This window comes from Lytechinus pictus, chromosome 8 (genome assembly GCF_037042905.1).
Source record: "Lytechinus pictus isolate F3 Inbred chromosome 8, Lp3.0, whole genome shotgun sequence".
Classification (NCBI taxonomy): domain Eukaryota; kingdom Metazoa; phylum Echinodermata; class Echinoidea; order Temnopleuroida; family Toxopneustidae; genus Lytechinus; species Lytechinus pictus.
Window position 1 is genome coordinate 26,063,912 of NC_087252.1, and position 19,420 is coordinate 26,083,331.

Sequence of the window (19,420 nt, forward strand, 5' to 3'; positions counted from 1 at the left end):
CTTTATCAATTCGTATGAAAGGCTTTGCATAATTTTGTAAAAACTAACAAGGAGGTACAAACTTGTAAATTTGAAGGAAGTGCATTAAATAATTTGGGTCCGACATATGCGAAAGATTTGTTTTAATGTTCAATTCTAGCTTTGGGAAGCTGAAGGGGGCATCGTAAAGAAAACCGTGTCCTGTATTTCACGGGCCGTTTACATACTAAAGGTTTTGAATAATTTGGAACTAAATCATTCATTAATTTAGATACAAGAACACAATACTGATATTTTATACGCTGATCTACTGATTGCCACTTCAGTGACTGCAACAAAGAAATTTGTGATGTATTATAGTCTTTTTTCAAAAGCATTCTGGCATATGTATTTTGAAGTTTTTGTATCTTATCTAAATGTATTTTTGCACTGCTTCCCCAAGATGTAATACAGTAATCAATGTAAGGTAAAATCATAGAAAAGTACAGCTTCTTCATGATATCAAATGACAGTAAGTGCTTAATCCGCCTTACACAACCTATAGCCCGAGATATTTCATAAACGATAATAGTAATATGTTCGCACCAAGTCAAGCCCGGATCGAGCATGACACCTAAGTATTTAATCTTTTTTACATTTTCTAATTGTATGTTCCTGAATTTCACTGACAAATGAGCACCCCTCAACTTTTTCTTTTGACCAAATACCATTGCTTTTGTTTTTTGCGGGTGTAAATGCATATTATTTAAGTCTAGCCATTTACTTATTGAATCTTGCAAATACTTTTGTACCTCCTTAATTTATTCACCGTGATTAAAAATGGCGGTATCATCAGCATAAAGAGACATTTTAGAATGTACATGCAATTTCAAATTACACATGTCATTAATAAAAATACAAAATATCAATGGACCCAGTATAGATCCTTGTGGGACACCTGATTTTATCTTCAAAAATTTACTGCGACAACTGTTAATCATTACAAATTGCCTTCTGTCCGTTAAATACGATTCCATCCAGTTGTAATCATTGCCAGTAATACCATAGTACTTAAAGAGAAATTCCTGTAGTTGCAGTAAACACTGATTTCATGAGAAAGTCTGTTAAACCAGGCTTAATTGTCAGTATATCATCGAGGATCTAGATCTGGTACAGTTACATAAACTGAACTTTGTGAAATCTTGAAATCTACGCTGAAAATGTTCAGACTGAACTTCCCCAACACAGATAAGCGCACGTGGGACAGTGTATAATTATTGCTTTGAGCGTCGGGCCCGACGCTCTACCCGAATCCTGTGCTTATTTGCTGATTTCTCAGCAATTACACAATTTCTTCCAGAATCCTTTGGCACATGCGTTTTATTTATACAAACAGACACTTTGGTGGTCATTTCATTGGATTCTGTACGAACTCATTTTGATATCGTTACCAAAACTAGCATTTACCTTTAAGTTTTGCAAGTATAAAATTGTGAGGAATAACATCAAAAGCTTTGCGTAAGTCCAAGAAAATACCACCAGTAACATGTTTTCGGTCCATTTTATCATACAAAAAGTCTGTAATCTCAGTTAGACAAGTGGCAATAGAATAAGACGGTCTGAAGCCAGACTGACAATTTGCAAGTAGATCATTTACATTTAAGTACTTATACAATTGATCATGTATTGCTCTCTCTCTAGTATTTTGGACAGGACTGGAAGCACAGAAATTGGTCTATAATTGTCAATATCAAATGATCCTCCCTTATGTACAGGAGTAATTCTTGCTGTTTTGAAATCTTCTGGAATAACACTAGTTTGTAAAGTTGCATTAAATAAATGGGTTAAAGGGCCAGCTATACCCTCTGCTGCCAGCTTAAGAAACTTAGGGTGAATGCCATCTACTCCGACCGCTTTCGAACAATCAATATGTAATAGTTCTTTCAAAACATACTCCTTTTTGATTGCATAAAATTTAAATTCACAATCTGGAATAAACAGAGTTTGTAAATTGTTTAATAAATCTTTCGAGAAATTACCCGAAGCGGCTTGCAACCTCGAGCCGACTTCATTAAAGGCTTTGTTTAGAACGTGAGCTATTTCATTGTTAGGTATTTGATCATTATCAATTGTTAATTTAACATCATGACTTGTGGTTTTATTTTTCTTAGGTATAAGCTTCGATAAAATGTTCTAGTTCTTTTTTATGTCATTTCCGCAGTCCTTAAATTTGTCCTGATAATACTTCTTTTTCAAATTTTTAATCAAGTTATTAGCTCTGTTACGGGAAAACTGAAATCCATTCCACCAATAAATTAATCTTGTTTTTCTAAATTGCTTTCGATAATAATCCCTTTCGCGTGCTAATACCAAAAAATCATCCTTTATCCAAGGTACCCCTCTTTGTTTTTGCCGCACTGATATCACGGGGGCATGCCTGTCACAAATGTCCAGGAGTGTGTTTTTAAAGTAGTGCCACAATTTTTCAACGTCAGTCCCACAGGAATAAAACTCATGCCAATCAACTTTCCTTACACCATCTTTAAATTTCTCACTGTCAAAGTACTTGAATGAACGACATTTAGTTATTTTCGGAGAAAGGGATTGATGTTTCCCTTTAATTGCAGTAAAAATCACAGAGTGATCACTAAGTCCAGCTGACTGCACTCCTGACTTAATAATATTGTCAACAAGTGCATCAGAAATACATACCAAATCGATTACTGACTGGCTATGTGGTGAAATTCTAGTGGGTTCAGATATAACCTGTGTCATTTGCATTGTAGTAAGGAGACTGGAAACTTTTCTAGAAAGATTATTTATGGTTTGCATATTACAGTTAAAATCACCAAGAAGGATGACGTTGTTTGTAACTGTATACAATTTCTCAAGATTACTTTCAAGACTGTCAAAAAAATCTAAATGATTATCCGGTTTTTTATACAATATACCAATAAATAATGAGCTACTATTGCTACGTTGCAACTCCAAACAAATTATTTCTAAGGCAACAGATTCAAGATCCAATCTCCTTATATACGATAAATTTTCTGATATAAAACATCCCACTCCACCTCCATGAGTACATCTATCCTTCCTCTCAAACGTACATGTATAACCTTTAACAGAAATCAACCTATCAGAATGTTCTTTTGTTAACCATGTTTCTGACACTCCTAGTAGATCATAAGGGTTATTATTCAGCCAACATTGTAAATCAGCAACTTTATCAACAATGCTTCTGACATTAAGATGAGCTAATTTTATACCTTTAATATCTTTTAGAGCAAAATCATTAGTTTCGGTTGACCTATCATCATGTGCGTCGACAGAAATATTATTACAGTTATACACGACTTCAGTAGATAGATCAGGATCATTCCAAAAAGGTAATACACTTTGGATAATACATTTCGGGCACTGCCAATGTTCAAACAGTTCATCTGAATCATCTAGGTCTCTCTTGAGACCCCGCCACAAACTATATGCACCCACTGTGAACATACAGTGCATAACAAAGCCTTTTGATTTATTTTAACAGATTTATTACAAATTGAACATGGGTATTTAATCATTAAATCTTATGTTGAAATTAGGTTGAGATTTTACTTCCTCCACTCTAAGCAATTTATATAAATTAATCATTTTAATTATCAAATATATATACATGAAAGACCCGAATATGTGCAAAATAGCAACAGCAACAATAACAATAAAATGAAAATTGTCACACATCAAAACAAGTGAAATGTATTACGTGTAAGTAATGAATGTAATGTTATACAAATATTCAATAAAACAAGAACCAAGTTCTAGTGATTAACGTTATTAAAAACAAATCGTATATTTAATAGTGCAATTTAAAAACAAATAGTAAACAGGAACGCCTGTGTGCTCAAGCAGACCAAGTATTACAGTTCAGTGAATTTGATTGATATTGTCTCATTCCTTCAATTGATCAAGTTTTCCGAGGTCCTTTACACTTGAAAGAGCAACTCTTTTCCCACTCTTATTCATCGCTGTTACTCTTCCGTCTTGAGTCCAGACTGTGTGGACTTGCAGGAGGTTTCCCTTCTTCACTTGCCAGAACAGCTGAGATCGCTTCCGTGTTAGATTTTCATTGATGTAAATTGAAAGGCCTTTCAGCTTAGCCCTAGATGCGTATACAGCCTCTCTTGCTCTGTAGTTGGAAAATTTGATGATGATATTCCGGGGCTTACGTGGATCCTTCCGCTTTTTCTCAAGCGCAGCATGGCTGGAAAGGCGGTGAGAACGATCGATGTCCTCTTGTTTCACTGTAACACCCAGATTCCTCTGGCACACCTCTATGATCTTGGCATCAGTATCTCCGTTTGCAGATTCAGCAATACCACTGAAAATCAGGCAAATTGCGGCGTGAATACTGCTCCGCCTCATCAGCTGCAACTTCTAGCGACTCGACTCTGTTTTTTAGACGACCGACTTCCTCCAGAAGATTTGCATTCTCGAATAAGATGGACTCAACATGATCTGAAACTGCTGATTCAATTTCCTTCACAAGAACAGATTTTTATGGAGCTGACTAGGTTTTTTACGAACGATTCTTCTAGAAGAATAACTTGCAGAGCTTTTTTGATAGCCACCTCCAACCCTTCTTCGACGCCTGGTACCTCACACGCAGCAGACCCTTCTTCGCCTCCGTCATCACTGAATCGAGAGTTTGTTGACCTCGTCGGGGATCGGGAACGCGCACTAGATCTTTGCTCATGATGCTTGCGCGTTGGCCAGGCTTGCATAGCTCCGACAGGCTTGGCATCATGGTTTCGCCCCGGGCTGCTCGGGCCTTTTGTAGCAGCAACCTCGTTGTACCCCTTCGCAGTTGATTTGCTTTTAATTGTGAGTTTCTCGATCAGGAGACGTTAATTTGAAACAATAAAATCAGTATAATGAAATAGTCATACCTTGCTCCAAAGGGTCCAGCGTAGTCAGCAGTATTAGTAGACTGATGTGGATTATTCCATAAAGTATGGTCCAAAGTGCAAAAGGTTACATTTTGCCAAAATATTGAGCACAACAGTCTAAATTCCTGGAGGAACTACGAAGCGCGTCCTTTCGCGCCCGCGTCCATATTTGCATTGGTTCAGACCTCATCCAACACTCATCCAACACTTTTGAATCCTGCTCTTTCCGTGGTGGCATGATCTTAACAAGCATGGCATCATTTTAAAGAGAATTAAATGATCTTCTGAATAATGTAAAAGATGTGTTGTTAAAAATTGGGAGTTGGGAAAAATTAATGGCCAAAGTCAGATTTCCAGAACTTTTTTTGCTCGTTTTCCAACTTCTCAATTCAGACCTTATTTAACACTTTAGAATCCTACTCTTTTCATGATGACATGATCATCACAAGAATGGAATCATTTTAAAGAGAATTAAATGATCTTTTGAATGATGTAATGAAATCTCCTGTCAAACGCCTTTTCAGCCACATGGCTCTTTGTGCATATACAAATAAATGAAAATCAACTATTTCGAGTACTCCCCTTTCGTACTCCATATAGACATCACATTTCTTTTGACCTTATCTTTACCATTCCAAAAGAAATCAAACATTAACTTTCGATCTCCTCAAACATCCATATTGGTACTGCTAAAAATGAAGACACATAATTTATTTTAGAAAGTGTAAATGTTTTCAGAAATTGTATTTTGCCCATAAGGGTGAGATGTCTTCCAACATATTGATATATATATTTTTTTTTTTTTACTTTTTTTTACTCAATATTTTGACAGCTTCAATTAATTTACCAAGAGGAACTTCAATATTCTTTTTTTAAAGGACCCAACCGTAATATAAAGGTTTAATCTTTATTCATTTTTAAGCCTGATATCATAACAAAACCTCCAAATATTTTTCCGATTTTACCAATAGATTGGGAATACCTCACAAAAAGTGTCATATCATCCGCGTCGAGCGCTTCTACATTACTAAAACCGATTCCGAATGCTATATTTGATCTAAATTCTTGATAATTCCAGATAATTCCAGTCCTCGCACTATCCTGCATTCTGACGTTTGATAGAGTGCAGGATAGTACTTTTTGTATGAAGTCGGCCGACGTCAGACATTGTCAGAGTGCAGGATAGTGCATTTTGGAATGGAATAGTGCAATTCGCTGGATATCATGTGATCCGAATTGGACCAATCAGATTACAGAACATTTTGGGGAGTTGGATATTGAACTCCTTAGCATGCACTACACAGGAGGATCCAGGGGGTCCCGAGGGGCCCGCCCCCTCCTATTGGCGGAGCAAAAAAATTAGAAAAGGGAAAAGAAAGAAAAAAGAAAAAGAAGGGGGAAGAAAAAGAAGGGGAAAGAAAGGAGGAAAAAAGAAGAGGAACAATAAGAGGAGGGAGACGAGTGAAGAAAATAACATCAGGGGAAGACTTTAAAGATAATTTTGATAATATTTCATGTCTCTGTATTGAATTTTCACTCGCGTTCGCGCTCGCATTGCCTGTTCGATGAGATACAAATTTTGCTCAATTGGCTGACAATGTTAGCTTAAAAAATTAAGTTTTGAAGTCATTATACAAAACATATTTCAACTCGGACATCGAGCTTTCATTATTTTGGTAGATTTACATTTTTTTTTATTTTAAAGTGTAAAATGTCCGTTTTATGGTGTGAAAATCAACATTTTCATGATTGCGCTGTGCGCTCGCATTATTTGATTTGCCAAGTAGGCCTACCTATTGTCTTTGTGTATTCCAGAAGATTCTCAAAATATCCATTTTCAGGTGTGACTGTCAAAAACAAAGGCCTATCAACTAGCGTTGCGCGCTCGCATTTTGTTTGGTGAGTTATGCATATACCTATATTAATTCTATAACAAACTACTTCAAATCCCCAGCTTTATGACAGTGTACCAACAACTTCAGCTCACAATTTGCGCTCACATTTAATTGTTAAGAATTTATCAACCTATGAATCCTATTCATGAATACAAAAGTGCTTAAAACATTAAGTTTTCATGCCTCAACGTTAACAAATTTCAAGCACTCATATTAGGATTATTAGATTAATATGAATTCCTAATAATTAAATTCCCTTTTTGAGAAAGAAATATCGACAAGTTTCATATCGCGCTTAGAAAGAGGAAGATAGACATAATTTTCATATGCTTGATGACAAAATGTCCTTAGGCCTAGAATGTCCCGGTCCGAGATCAAAATGATATTAAAAATATGAGCTCGCGCTTCGCGCACGCAACATTTATTAAGTGCTATCCACTTCACAATTTCCCTACACAGAGCTTTATACAGTGCATATCAAAAAAAGTTTACACTTTGAAAAAGCCCTGGGAATTAAAAAATATACAACATGTGGGTAATTTTTTCACATATAATATTGGGTTTTGGTCTCATCTATCAAATGAAAGTAAAAGTTTTGACAGAATGTTACACTTGAGTGAGCACTGTCCATTTTTGTAAAGCTCGCAGAAATCTGTTTGCGCAGAAATGCTTGTTTTCACGCTGTGTCAAGGGGAACGGGCGAAATCAAACTTACCCTGCGAAACATTTTTCATACATTTCCCTTGTAATTTTAGTCAATTTAGATAAAACGGATATATTCAAGGATTTTGTAACAATTTTGCCACCCAAGTTGAAATTTCAACACTAAGTAAGCACAAACTTAACCCTTTTTGTGCCAACGGTATTTAAGGACATAGCTGAATCTGACCAAAGTTTACATCAGACATCTCCAGCATTTTTTCATTAAGTTTTTGTCTCACCTGCATAGCAGAGTGAGACTATAGGCGCCGCTTTTCCGACGGCGATGGCGGCGGCGACGGCGGCGACGGCGGCGGCGGCGTCAACACCAAATCTTAACCTGAGGTTAAGTTTTTGAAATGACAGCATAACTTAGAAAGTATATGGACCTAGTTCATGAAACTTGGCCATAAGGTTAATCAAGTATTACTGAACATCCTGCTTGAGTTTCATGTCACATGACCAAGGTCAAAGGTCATTTAGGGTCAATGAACTTAGACCATGTTGGGGGAATCAACATCAGAATCTTAACCTAAGGTTAAGTTTTTGAAATGACAGCATAACTTAGAAAGTATATGGACCTAGTTCATGAAACTTATACATAAGGTTAATCAAGTATCACTGAACATCCTGCATGAGTTTCACGTCACATGACCAAGGTCAAAGGTCATTTAGGGTCAATGAACTTTGGCCGAATTGGGGGTATCTGTTGAATTACCATCATAACTTTGAAAGTTTATGGATCTGATTCATGAAACTTGGACATAATAGTAATCAAGTATTACTAAACATCCTGTGCAAGTTTCAGGTCACATGATCAAGGTCAAAGGTCATTTAGGGTCAATGAACTTTGGCCAAATTGGGGTATTTGTTGAATTACAGCCATAAATTTGAAAGTGTGTTGGTCTAGTTCATAAAACTTGGACATAATAGTAATCAAGTATCACTGAACATCCTGTGCGAGTTTCAGGTCACATGATCAAGGTCAAAGGTCATGTAAGGTCAAAGAACTTTGGCCACGTTGGGGGTATTTGTTGAATTGCCATCATATCTCTATAAGTGTATTGGTCTAGTTCATAAAACGTGGAAATAAGAGTAACCAAGTATCACTGAACATCTTGTGCGAGTTATAGTAGTTTTCAAAATCAGCACTGCTGCTATATTGAATCGCGTGATGCAGGTGAGACGGCCAGAGGCATTCCACTTGTTATCATTTAAAGTGGGTTTACATTTCAATTTTCATTTAATACTTGTTTCTCCACACTTTTCCCAAGCTTGACAATGATTAAAAAGATGAAAATCAAGCCTAAGCCATTTCATGTAAATCACAGCTCAGTGTAAAGCAAATATCTTCTTAATGGCCTTGGTTTGTGGGGAAGTGGGGTGGGGCGCAATGCACTCTTTGAAGTGTTTTGGGCAAGGAAACAAGTTAAAAAAGGTGAAAGATATCTTCAAATAAATTTTACTAGCTAAATTCAACGTGTTCTTCATGATTAAGGTCTCCTTTTATTCGCATAACTATTTCAAAGTTCTGCGCAAATTATTTTTCACTAACTTTTCAAAAGTAAGTGGTGCTCACTCAAGCGGAAATATTTTTAGACAGTTATATCGTAATTTGCTTAAATGGATCTGTACCAATGTTAAAATGTGGGAAAATCTTCAGGATAGTACCAATGAATAATTTTATATGATTTTTTCAAAGTGTAAACTTTTTTTTGATACGCACTGTATAGTGCTTAAATTGGCCCTTTTCATACCGGAATATCAAATATTTTCAGCTCGTGCTCGCATTATTGATTTTCATGATAAAAAATGAAATGTATTCAGAATGCCCAGATTCTAATTCTAAAAAAAACGTGTAGGCATGTTTATTGAGATACGCAACTTGATCTTTATTCAAAACGTGCTAAAATTATCCAGTTCCAGATCATAATATCAAAAATTTTCTACTCGCACGTTGCGCTCGCATTATTAATAAAGGTAGATACCAAATTACCCATCCCTTTTCATGTTTTACAGAACATAAATAGAGTGCCCCGTTTTAAGGTCAGAAATCTTATTTTTCCGCTAGCGCTTCGTGCTCGCATCAATTGTTTGGTTATATACCTATACCGGTAATGATTACAAAAAGTGCTTAGAATGTCATTTTTAAGGTCGGAATGTCAAAAGTTTTAACCTCGCACTTTTTCATCTCGCATAATTTAATCGTTAAAATATGTATCGTCTTAATGACTAACTGTAAGTCATCCTTAACAAGTCCCTTTTTCGATCAGGCCAGAACGCATATTAAAAATTTCTGCTCGCGCTTCGCACTCATAGTAATTACCTAGAATGTGCAATTTCCGGGACAAAATACATGAAATCCCAAAGAAAAATAGCTTGCATTTCGCGTTCGCACTAAAATAGGGCTTATGAGTTTATTACACATTTATGTTGTTTTATAAGAATAAAGCTTAGAAATGACTGTTATAGTACATGGGCGGTTTGGTTACACTTCGTAATTCCGAAACACGCAAATTGCCTATACCTCGATGTTCGTTAATCCGAAAACGTAAAAGGGTTCGTTAATCCGAACATTTGTGGCGTTATTCCGAAGGTTCGATAATCCGAAAACGAAATAAGGTTCGATGTTCCGACGGTTCGTTAATCCGAAAACGAAATAAGGTTTGTTGTTCCGAAGGTTCGTTGATCCGAAAACGAAATAAGGTTCGTTCTTCTGAAGGTTCGTTATTCCGAAAACGAAATAAGGTCAGTTAATCATTTAGTTTTCGGACTAACGAACCTCACTTCGTTTTCGGACTAACGAACCTTCGGAATAACGAACCTTCGGAAATACGAACCTTCGGAATAACGAACCTTCGGAATATCCAAACCTTCGGAATAACGAAGCTTCGGAATTACGAATGTATGCGGGGCGTTCCCCCCCCCCCCCCCCCATTTTTCACGACCAAGAAAAAAAGAAGACAAAAGGAAAGGGATAAGGGTGAAATATTAAATGATTTTCTAAATGTTATGTCGAAATCTTTCGCAATCTTGGATTTTTGTAATAAAAATGTCTTAATTTTCGTTTGCTCGCAACTTCTTATCAATTTTACGTACGCCATATCTAGCCCCCCCCCCCCCCCCTTAAAAATGTTGGGCTAATTCCGCCACTGGCACTATATGTATAATATTGTACGACATTATGTAGTGCTATGTAATGACCCATTATAATGTTATTCATGCATACTCTACAGTGAATATGCACAATGCAGCCCTGGCACAATGGATGTACACACATATCCTACATGTACCTGCCTAAAGGACCAACACTCCACCATTACTTCTCTTGCTGAGGTAACGGATGACTGGTTTCATTGTATGGACAATGGGCAGTATACAGGGGCTATTTTTATAGACCTCCAAAAGGCTTTCGACCTGGTCGATCATGCAATTCTCTTATCCAAACTTAAAAATATTGGTATATCTGGTGATGAATTGCATTGGTTCAAAAGTTATTTGACTAATAGAAGAATATGTACATCCATTATTGGAAATTTATCAGAAGAAAGGGTCATTTTTTAAGGGAGTACCCCCAGGGATCTCTCCTTGGACCCTTACTGTTAATTTCATTTATTGATGATGTAATTTCTGTATTTAAAGAGTGCACCGTACACCGCATGCTGACCACACAGTAATATATTTCTCACATAAAGATGTTAGAGTTATCGAACTCGTTCTTAATAAGGCACTGGAAAGTCTATCTGCCTGGATGAACAGGAATAATTTGAAAATAAACTATGATAAAACTGTAAGCATGTTGATTGGAACGCCAAAAATGCTTTAAAGGTCACACCATTTACAACTAAAAATTGACTGTCATTTGCTGACTCAAGTAAAAAGCTTTTTAAAGTATCTATGTGTCTTTGTGGATGAAAACATGAGGTGGAATTATCACTTAAATTATTTATGTAAAAAAACTGGGGATAATTATTGGTTATATTGCACGGCTAAAGCATTTTGTAAATTTGTCAGAATTAAAGTAATAATATATAACTCAATAATTTTACCTCATTTTGATTATGATGACATTATCTATCAATGTGCAAACAAATTTCTACTTAACCAACTTAAAAAAATCAAAATAGAGCTGGAAGGATAATCTTGAAAATTTACCCCTATTCACACACTTCAACTTCTCAAATTCATTCTATTCTGGGTTGGGACACTATTCAAAAGAGACAGTATACTCACTTGATATTATTCATGTAAAAGATTAGTAACAAAATGTCCATTGAATATATAAAAAATATGTTTCATACAAAAGCTACTCCTTAACCTCTTAGAAATAAAAAATAATATATGTTTACCCAGACCTGGAACCAATAGTAGTAAAAGATCTTTCTCTTACCGAGCTGCCTCTGAATTCAACAGAATCCCTTTGTGTGTGCGTAATGTCACCACTTCCCATTCTTTTTGAAATATATTTTTTAAAATATATCTGTGATAAATGAAATTAAATCACTGATTTGTACCGGGGGGGGGTAGGTGTATGTTATATGATTTTTCTTTGTTCTTAATTATTACACTTTTATGTCTGATGGTCAACTTCCTTTACATTATGGTAATCATAGCCTTTTTGCAAGTAGACTGGCTCTATGGAAGACCAGCAGCAATGCATTATTGCAGCTGAATATGGATTACCAGCCGTATAATTTACTTTATTTCTTACATTTTATTATTGTATCTTAACATTGACCTCATCATCTCATGTTATACGTATTTGTATGTACTATTTGTACTTGTTATTTTATACACGGAAATAAAACAAACAAACAAGGTAGTGTTCGCATTTACTACGGATAATCTCTGTACAACGCATCGATTTCTTTGAAAATGCAAATTAAAATCACAATGGAGAACTGAGAGCACTTTGTCCAAAGTTGGTGGATTGGCAGGCAGATCATCTGAAGATTTGCACCGGACGAACACTTGCAAATATGTAGTTGTCCAGAGTCAAGAGATTCCGATGCTGTCCCTCTGTCCATCAACTTTCGACAAAAAACTATCAGCTCTCCGTTGTGATTTGACTTGCATTTTCAGAGGAGTTTGGGTGTTGTAAAGAATTACCATGTAGTAAACAGGGGGTAAATGCGAAAAGTCTCAAATGAAAGCAATTGCGATGTACAGTCCCATATTCTTTGTAATATAAATGTGTACATATGTAAATCAGTATGCATATCTGATTGCCTAAATTGCCCCCGACCAAATATGAGATTGAATGAGGTAACAATAACAGAAATGATATTGAAACAGATCCAGATCTCCATGTACATTAGCATACTTTTAAACTTTAATCGGAAGTGAGAAGGGGAGAGATAGATAGATAGATATATAGAAACAGACAGACAGAAGCTGATAGATTACTCTATCAAAATCTCTTGGAACCAATCTCTCTCTATATCCAATTTAAAAGCATGTAACTTGTTTTCTGCAGATAATCCAGTCAATGACGGCACTATCTTAGTTCACAATTTACATTTTCAAATGGAAATAAGGATTTTTGTGGGAATAACACTAACTCGAATACACATGTAACATGTATTAAAATGAATAAAAAAGCATCAGATGTGTAATGAAAACAATTAATGTATACAATACATAGTTGCAGACAGAAGAGAGATCCCCAAGGAACAGGACATGTTCTGTAACCAGAGTTAATCATTTTATAGAGACAAAATTGTTTCCTACAAGCAAAGAATTCTTAAACCAGTCCAATACTGTGCCCTGACCGGAATATCATGATTTTTTCAATGGGAGCTTGACTTTCGCGAGAAACATAAGACCTCACAAGCCTTGGTACATAATCTTGTAAAAAAATATTTTATCATACAAAACTAAAATGCTAAGGCGTATGGGTAACTTAGGTTACTAAAATTAGAAATTATTTCTGCAATAAATAGGGATATAATTGCATTTATTACATATGCTTATTGTTTTTATAGCAAAATTACCTTGTATTCCATCAGTGTGAGTATGCCGACGTGTCCATTTCCAAAGAATGAAAACCACTGCAGCCCCAAGGAAAACCATCAGAATAACTGAAAAAAAATCCCCACATTTTAATAGATGAGCTATGATTGTGATAGCTGGTAAAATCTTTACTTAACAAGGTGCTTACTCGTGTTAGTCATGCTATTCACGTTCATTAATTAAAATGTACAAAATTATCTCAATTTACATGGTTTATGCTTGGCTTATTAAAAAAAAAAAGAAATCAGGTCCTCATTCCATAATCACAGGCTTTTTATCCTTCTATCGGGGGATAAGGTGTTTGCGTAATTATTCTTCTTATTGTTATTGTATTTATTATAATAATAATTATTATCATTATACATTATTGTTATTATTATTATCATTATAACTATTATTATAAATGTACTGTTATCATTATTATTACTATTAGTAACATTCTACTTTTCTCGATGTGCCCCCGTGGCGTTCTACCAAAAACCCATTTCGAGAGAAAGGGATTTTTTGTATTATTACATCAGTTGAAAGATTATAACATCACATTCTCCTAACATTTTCCTTTTCTTGAGAGCGGATACTAATCGATTCGGGGCATTTTAGGTTAACAGTATTTTGTGCCATTCGTATATAGAGCAAAATGAAATTGATTGAAAATAGATTAAACAATACCAATCGTCACTGCTATGGTAACAGGACTTCCTTCTTTCATAGTCTCAACAGTTCCTGGTATTGTTTCTGATGGAATAAAAATAGATGATTCCACCAAGATCGATGCGGCTTTCCGTTCTCTCGACCCGGGTACATTTGACGCAACACATGTGTATAAAGTTTCACTTGGGCTAGCTTCGATGGAAATTGACATGTTTTTTGTTGAATCAATATTAGTTTGCTCTTTTTTATTTATGGTAGTTAGTTGTCTAGTTCCATGCAAGAAGAAAAGTTCTATATCAGGATAGTAATTAGTCACCGAGCAGGTTAAGTTAATAGTTCGGTTGGCCAAGACACTGCAAGTCTCTGAGTTGCTGACCGATGACACATTATTGGTACACCCATCGATAACTGGATAGGGTTCTTTCGGGGGAGCTAAAAGATAAAAATAAAATGGGATGTTTTAAATATGATATCGCCATTGCAATCATCAGCATCAATGCTATTCATGATTATGTTTTTTTTTCAGCAATATAGTACATGTATATCTCGTAATTACGTTATAGTTTTATTTTGTAACATGTTTAATACCTCAATAAGACAAGCATATTGATCTTTTATTAAAAAGTATTAGTATTGTCTATGCAAAATACACTAAAAATATTCAACGGTCAAAGAATATGAGAGATGTTCGATTTTTTATGTCACACATAGTTCTCAAGAGTGCTTATAGCGTTTACATTATTGTATTTGAATGTAGGATTAAAATGCATATTATGTTCCATGCCAAGATCATCTCAATGCCAATGAGCTCTCCAAAATATATTCATCTGGTAAAATGTGTTTACCATAATATATTCAACGGGGGGCTATAATCTTACCATATAAACTGACATCTGTAAAGTTGTGTATGATGTTCCCCTTGTAGTTGGAAACTCTGCAGATATATCTACCTTGTTCGGAAATACTGACTTCTTTGATGATCAGGGAATAATTTTCATTCATTCCCATGATGTCACACACACGTCGACGTTCGCATTTACCAGTGACATCATCAGAAGGAACCCTTGAGACGAGGTTTGGTGAATTTCTTGGGTCGTCACCTTTCTTCCAGGAGACAGCCATAGGTGAACCTCGAAACTGACATGTCAGAACTGCTCTATCTCCTATTCTTACATCTTTGTGGAGCTCAGTGTAGACAACATCATCAGGAACATCCCCGTGAATCCCTATATGACACAGATAATATTATTCACAATAGAACACACACTTTTTGTAATATTCGGAGTCTTTTCTCATTTCATTCTATTCAGCAAAGAATACATCAAGTTTTCATTAATCTATGATTTTTTTTTATATAAAGTTATTTCAAATATATAGGGAACCTAGTTCAGTAACATCTAAAGTGTCGAAGTATTATCATTATTATTTTGGAGGGGGGGTATTGGACCACACAAAAATTGTCGCCCCGCGACAATTTGTGCTGCACGTGCCGGTCTCAATTTTTAAGCATATTGAGCCAATTTGTGTCGGCAAAAAGAAATCTAGAACAATTGTCGCCCAATACAAATTGTCAACCACCAGGCTTGTGTGTAGTGTATGTGCGTCCTGGCGTGTGTCGTTGATCGTGGAAAGGTTATGTGCGTTGTGTAAAGGTGAGTGTTGTGTTGGTAAGGGTGTGTAAGTTTGTGCGTGACTGTGTGTGTGAAATATTACTATTAATATTATTTATTATTATTAGTTTTTTCATTCATTTTTTTTTTTTTTTTTTTTTGGGGGGGGGTATAGCTACTTGGTCTAGCAGTAGAATTTGATCAAACTCTCTGATCGTCTAATACCATACGAGCTAAACCCATTTACTCTAGTAACAGTTTGGTCTTATTTCCACTTGGACTAATGTATAGGACTTGGTCGAATATAATTGATCGGTAAAATTGCTGAATAGTCGAATAACCGAATGGTCTAATCACATTTTCGTCATCCAAATCCCAAATAAATATATCCAGTCTGTTACAGCAATTGACCAAGTAGTGTTAGACCAATTAGATATTAAACGGAATAGATATTACACCAAATGAAAATTAGACGAACTGGTAAATAAGCAAAATGACAATTAGACCAAAAAGGTAAACTGGCTGTAGACGAAATGGAATTGGACCATGTTTAGGAGGCTTAACGGCCATTAGTCAAATCTGGTTTAGACCAACTGGCAATTTACCTTTGGGGAGGCGAATGTAGAGAGCAGCAGCAGTTTTTATCCACACGGTCTAACAATGCTAACAGCAGTTTGACTAATTCTCCGTTTGTCTAATAACACATGGGCTTAACCCATTTGGTCTACTAATAATTTGGTCTGATTTTCAATTGGTCTAATATATACTTGGTTTAATTCTCATTTGGTCTAATGACTAATTCGTGTAATAGCAAAATGGTCTAGTTGCATTTGCAACTCTACATGACCTATTTTGTTTGTTTGTTATAAAGTGTTAAGTGAAATGGGGTGACAATTTGTGGTGTCCCCTCCTCTACAAACTGAGGCGACAATTTGTGCCGGGCTGACATTTTGTGGTGTCAAATTTTGCACAAATTGTCGCGGGGCGACAATTTGTGGTGCAACAGGGGTGTATCAAACCACATTTAAAGCATTGAATAAAAAAAATTGTGATAATAAAATAATACGGTTTATTGGGATGTAAGGGCTTTGGTATTGGAACTATGTAAATATATTTTGGAACTAATTTACAGCTTATTTATCGATGTTGGATTTTTTACACTAGACAAACGGACCGTAGTTGTTAGATTTTTACATAAACAACAAGATGCTAAAATGATTAGATGAAACATGTCTTACTTATAGCAAAGAGGTGTTTTTACACAAGCCTAAATGGTAACAATAAGCCAAGCATTGACTATTTAAAAAGAATGTTGCTTTATTCGTACATAGAAGAAATGCACATCACCAAAAGGAAGGGAAAATTATATCTCCACCAAAGAAAATGGAAATGTATTAAGCCACTATTTAATTCCAATCACTGCTAAAAAGATTACGATTTTTTTTTGGTCTATACTCCTTTTTTTCTGTACTAACCTTTTCTATTACATAAGCAACAATTGTAACGAACTCGTACTTACTTTGTTATATACATTGCTATGTATAAACACAAAAAGTATGAATGTATCCTTATTGATCTATATTTACATGTTTTATTGAAAGTATCGATAAAATACTATTGAATTATTAAAAACAGCATAATGAAAATAATGACCTAATCTTCTTAAAATGTGCATTAGCTATTGCATTTATCCTGGTAGAATTGACATTACTGCTCAATGGGGAACTAACTTTAATTCAACTGCTCAACATAAACATTGACTTGAATTAAATAAATGGGAATGAAATACTACTATTACACTCGTAAGAGATCTTAAATATAGAGTAAAAATTAATGAGAAATTACCTAGTCGAGACTGATTCCTTTAAATCTTTGGTATTTTTACATAAAAGAAATATGTGTGAACTGTGAATAATACTATAAATGTTTAACTGAAAGGTGGGGTGAAAGAAATAGAAAAAAAAATACAACTGGATATCAGGGGGCACATCCGGCTCTTGCCTCCCTGTTTGAGAGTCATATTCAAATTTTTTATGCAAATATGCCATTTTTACCAAAGTGTGCCCCCCCCCCTTTGAAAGCGAGGACCCTTTTTTCTTCTTACTTTTTTCTTCTTTTTTTTTTTTTTTTTTTTTGCTGCTCAAATATTTTACAGTCAAAATGATCTTTAAAAATTACATGAAAACCTTTTTTTGTGCTTCTCTAAAAAAGTACCCACTTTCAAAAGGCGGACACACTTGGGTAAAAGCCGTATATTTATATTACAATTGTTTATTATGGCTCTCAAGGGGGGCGGCTGTCACCCCCGGATATGCCAGTGCAATAGTAGCTGCTAAGACTTATGGAATAAGGACTTAAACGTTCCAAATCACTTCAGAAAATCCAAAACTTGTTTAAGTGATTGTTTATGTTGATACCACAACCTGAAATTCGAGCCAAATTATGAGTGACATTTATTTACCCTTATGTGCAAGTTTCAGAGAATGGGTCCTCATATTTCTAAGTCATGACATTTAAAAGAAACTTAACTTGTCAAGGATTTGTTGTTGACGACCCTGATGCCCCCCCCCCCCCCCCGACAAGCAGCAGCTTTGTCTCGCTTCTGCTATGCAGGCGAGACAAACAACAGTTTCCATACCAATACATTAGAAAGTAATAAACCATTATAAAACACTATTAAAGAACCTTTTTAATGTAAGCATGATCAAACACTACTTCAGGACATTTTTTTTTATCATAGCGTGTCCAAAACCTTTACTACCAACCTGGAAAGTACATGAAGGAGCACACGTTCACAACAGATATTATCCAGAGAACCAGTTGTCTTTTGGGAACCGCCATCTTCAGCTACGCGGCATGGTGAGTCATGTAACATATATACAGTATAAAGCTGCATTTCACTTGAATCAGTGCATAAATACACAGATATCAATGTTTACATTATGATTTATGAGATATGTATCTAAAATCATAAATCTATGTAAACTGCAGATTTCAAACAAACTTTGATAAAGTTAATGATTGCCTGTTTGACATGTTGCCAAATATACAGTGCGTATCAATAAAGTCCACACCAAGAGACCATTCTGTAAAATTATATATTTATGATATTCTGAAGCTTTTTCCACATTTAAACATTGGTACAGATCTCTTTAAAGGGATGGTCCAGGCTGAAAATATTTATATCTTATTACATAGAGTAGAATTCACTGAGCAAAATGCTGAAAATTTCATCAAAATCGGATAACAAATAACAAAGTTATTGAAGTTTGAAGTTAAGCAATATTTTGTGAAAACAGTCGTCATGAATATTCATTAGGTGGGCTGATGATGTCACATCTCCACTTTCCGTTTTCTTATGTTATTACATAAAATCATAATTTTTTCCATTATTTCATACTTGTGTGGATAATATGTCTCCCTTATAATGAAATAAGTTGAAGCAATACATATCTAATGCACTAAATCAGTTTTTAATCCAATTTTCTAGTTCTTGGAGGAAAAAAATTGAATAAACCTAATTTCATATAATAAAATACAAAAGAACAAGTGGAGATGTGACATCATCAGCCCACCTAATGAATATTCATGAGGACTGTTTTCACAAAATATTACTAACCTTTAAAATTCAATAACTTTGTTATTTGTTACCCGA

At 35.2% G+C, this 19,420-nt stretch overlaps 1 protein-coding gene across 1 annotated transcript; it reads right to left on the reverse strand.

The window, feature by feature from the left end:
• Positions 1 to 12,049: 12,049 nt before the first annotated feature.
• LOC135154901 (hemicentin-2-like) lies at positions 12,050 to 18,651 on the reverse strand. The gene is made up of 4 exons (XM_064103132.1): positions 18,531 to 18,651; positions 15,034 to 15,381; positions 14,174 to 14,587; positions 12,050 to 13,572 (listed from the first exon to the last, which is right to left on the reverse strand). The coding sequence occupies exons 1-4, from the start codon at positions 18,604 to 18,606 to the stop codon at positions 13,409 to 13,411; spliced, it is 1,002 nt and encodes a 333-aa protein (XP_063959202.1). The 5' UTR covers positions 18,607 to 18,651; the 3' UTR covers positions 12,050 to 13,408.
• Positions 18,652 to 19,420: the final 769 nt, after the last annotated feature.

Bases quoted from the DNA above. Each gene is read 5' to 3' on its own strand.
- LOC135154901 (XM_064103132.1), bottom strand. From the start codon at position 18,606: ATGGCGGTTCCCAAAAGACAACTGGTTCTCTGGATAATATCTGTTGTG. The intron at 15,382-18,530 runs GTTGGTAGTAAA...TGTGTCATATAG, and splicing joins CTCCTTCATGTACTTTCCAG to GGATTCACGGGGATGTTCCT. The intron at 13,573-14,173 runs GTATTGTTTAAT...ATTTTTTTTCAG, and splicing joins TACCATAGCAGTGACGATTG to TTATTCTGATGGTTTTCCTT.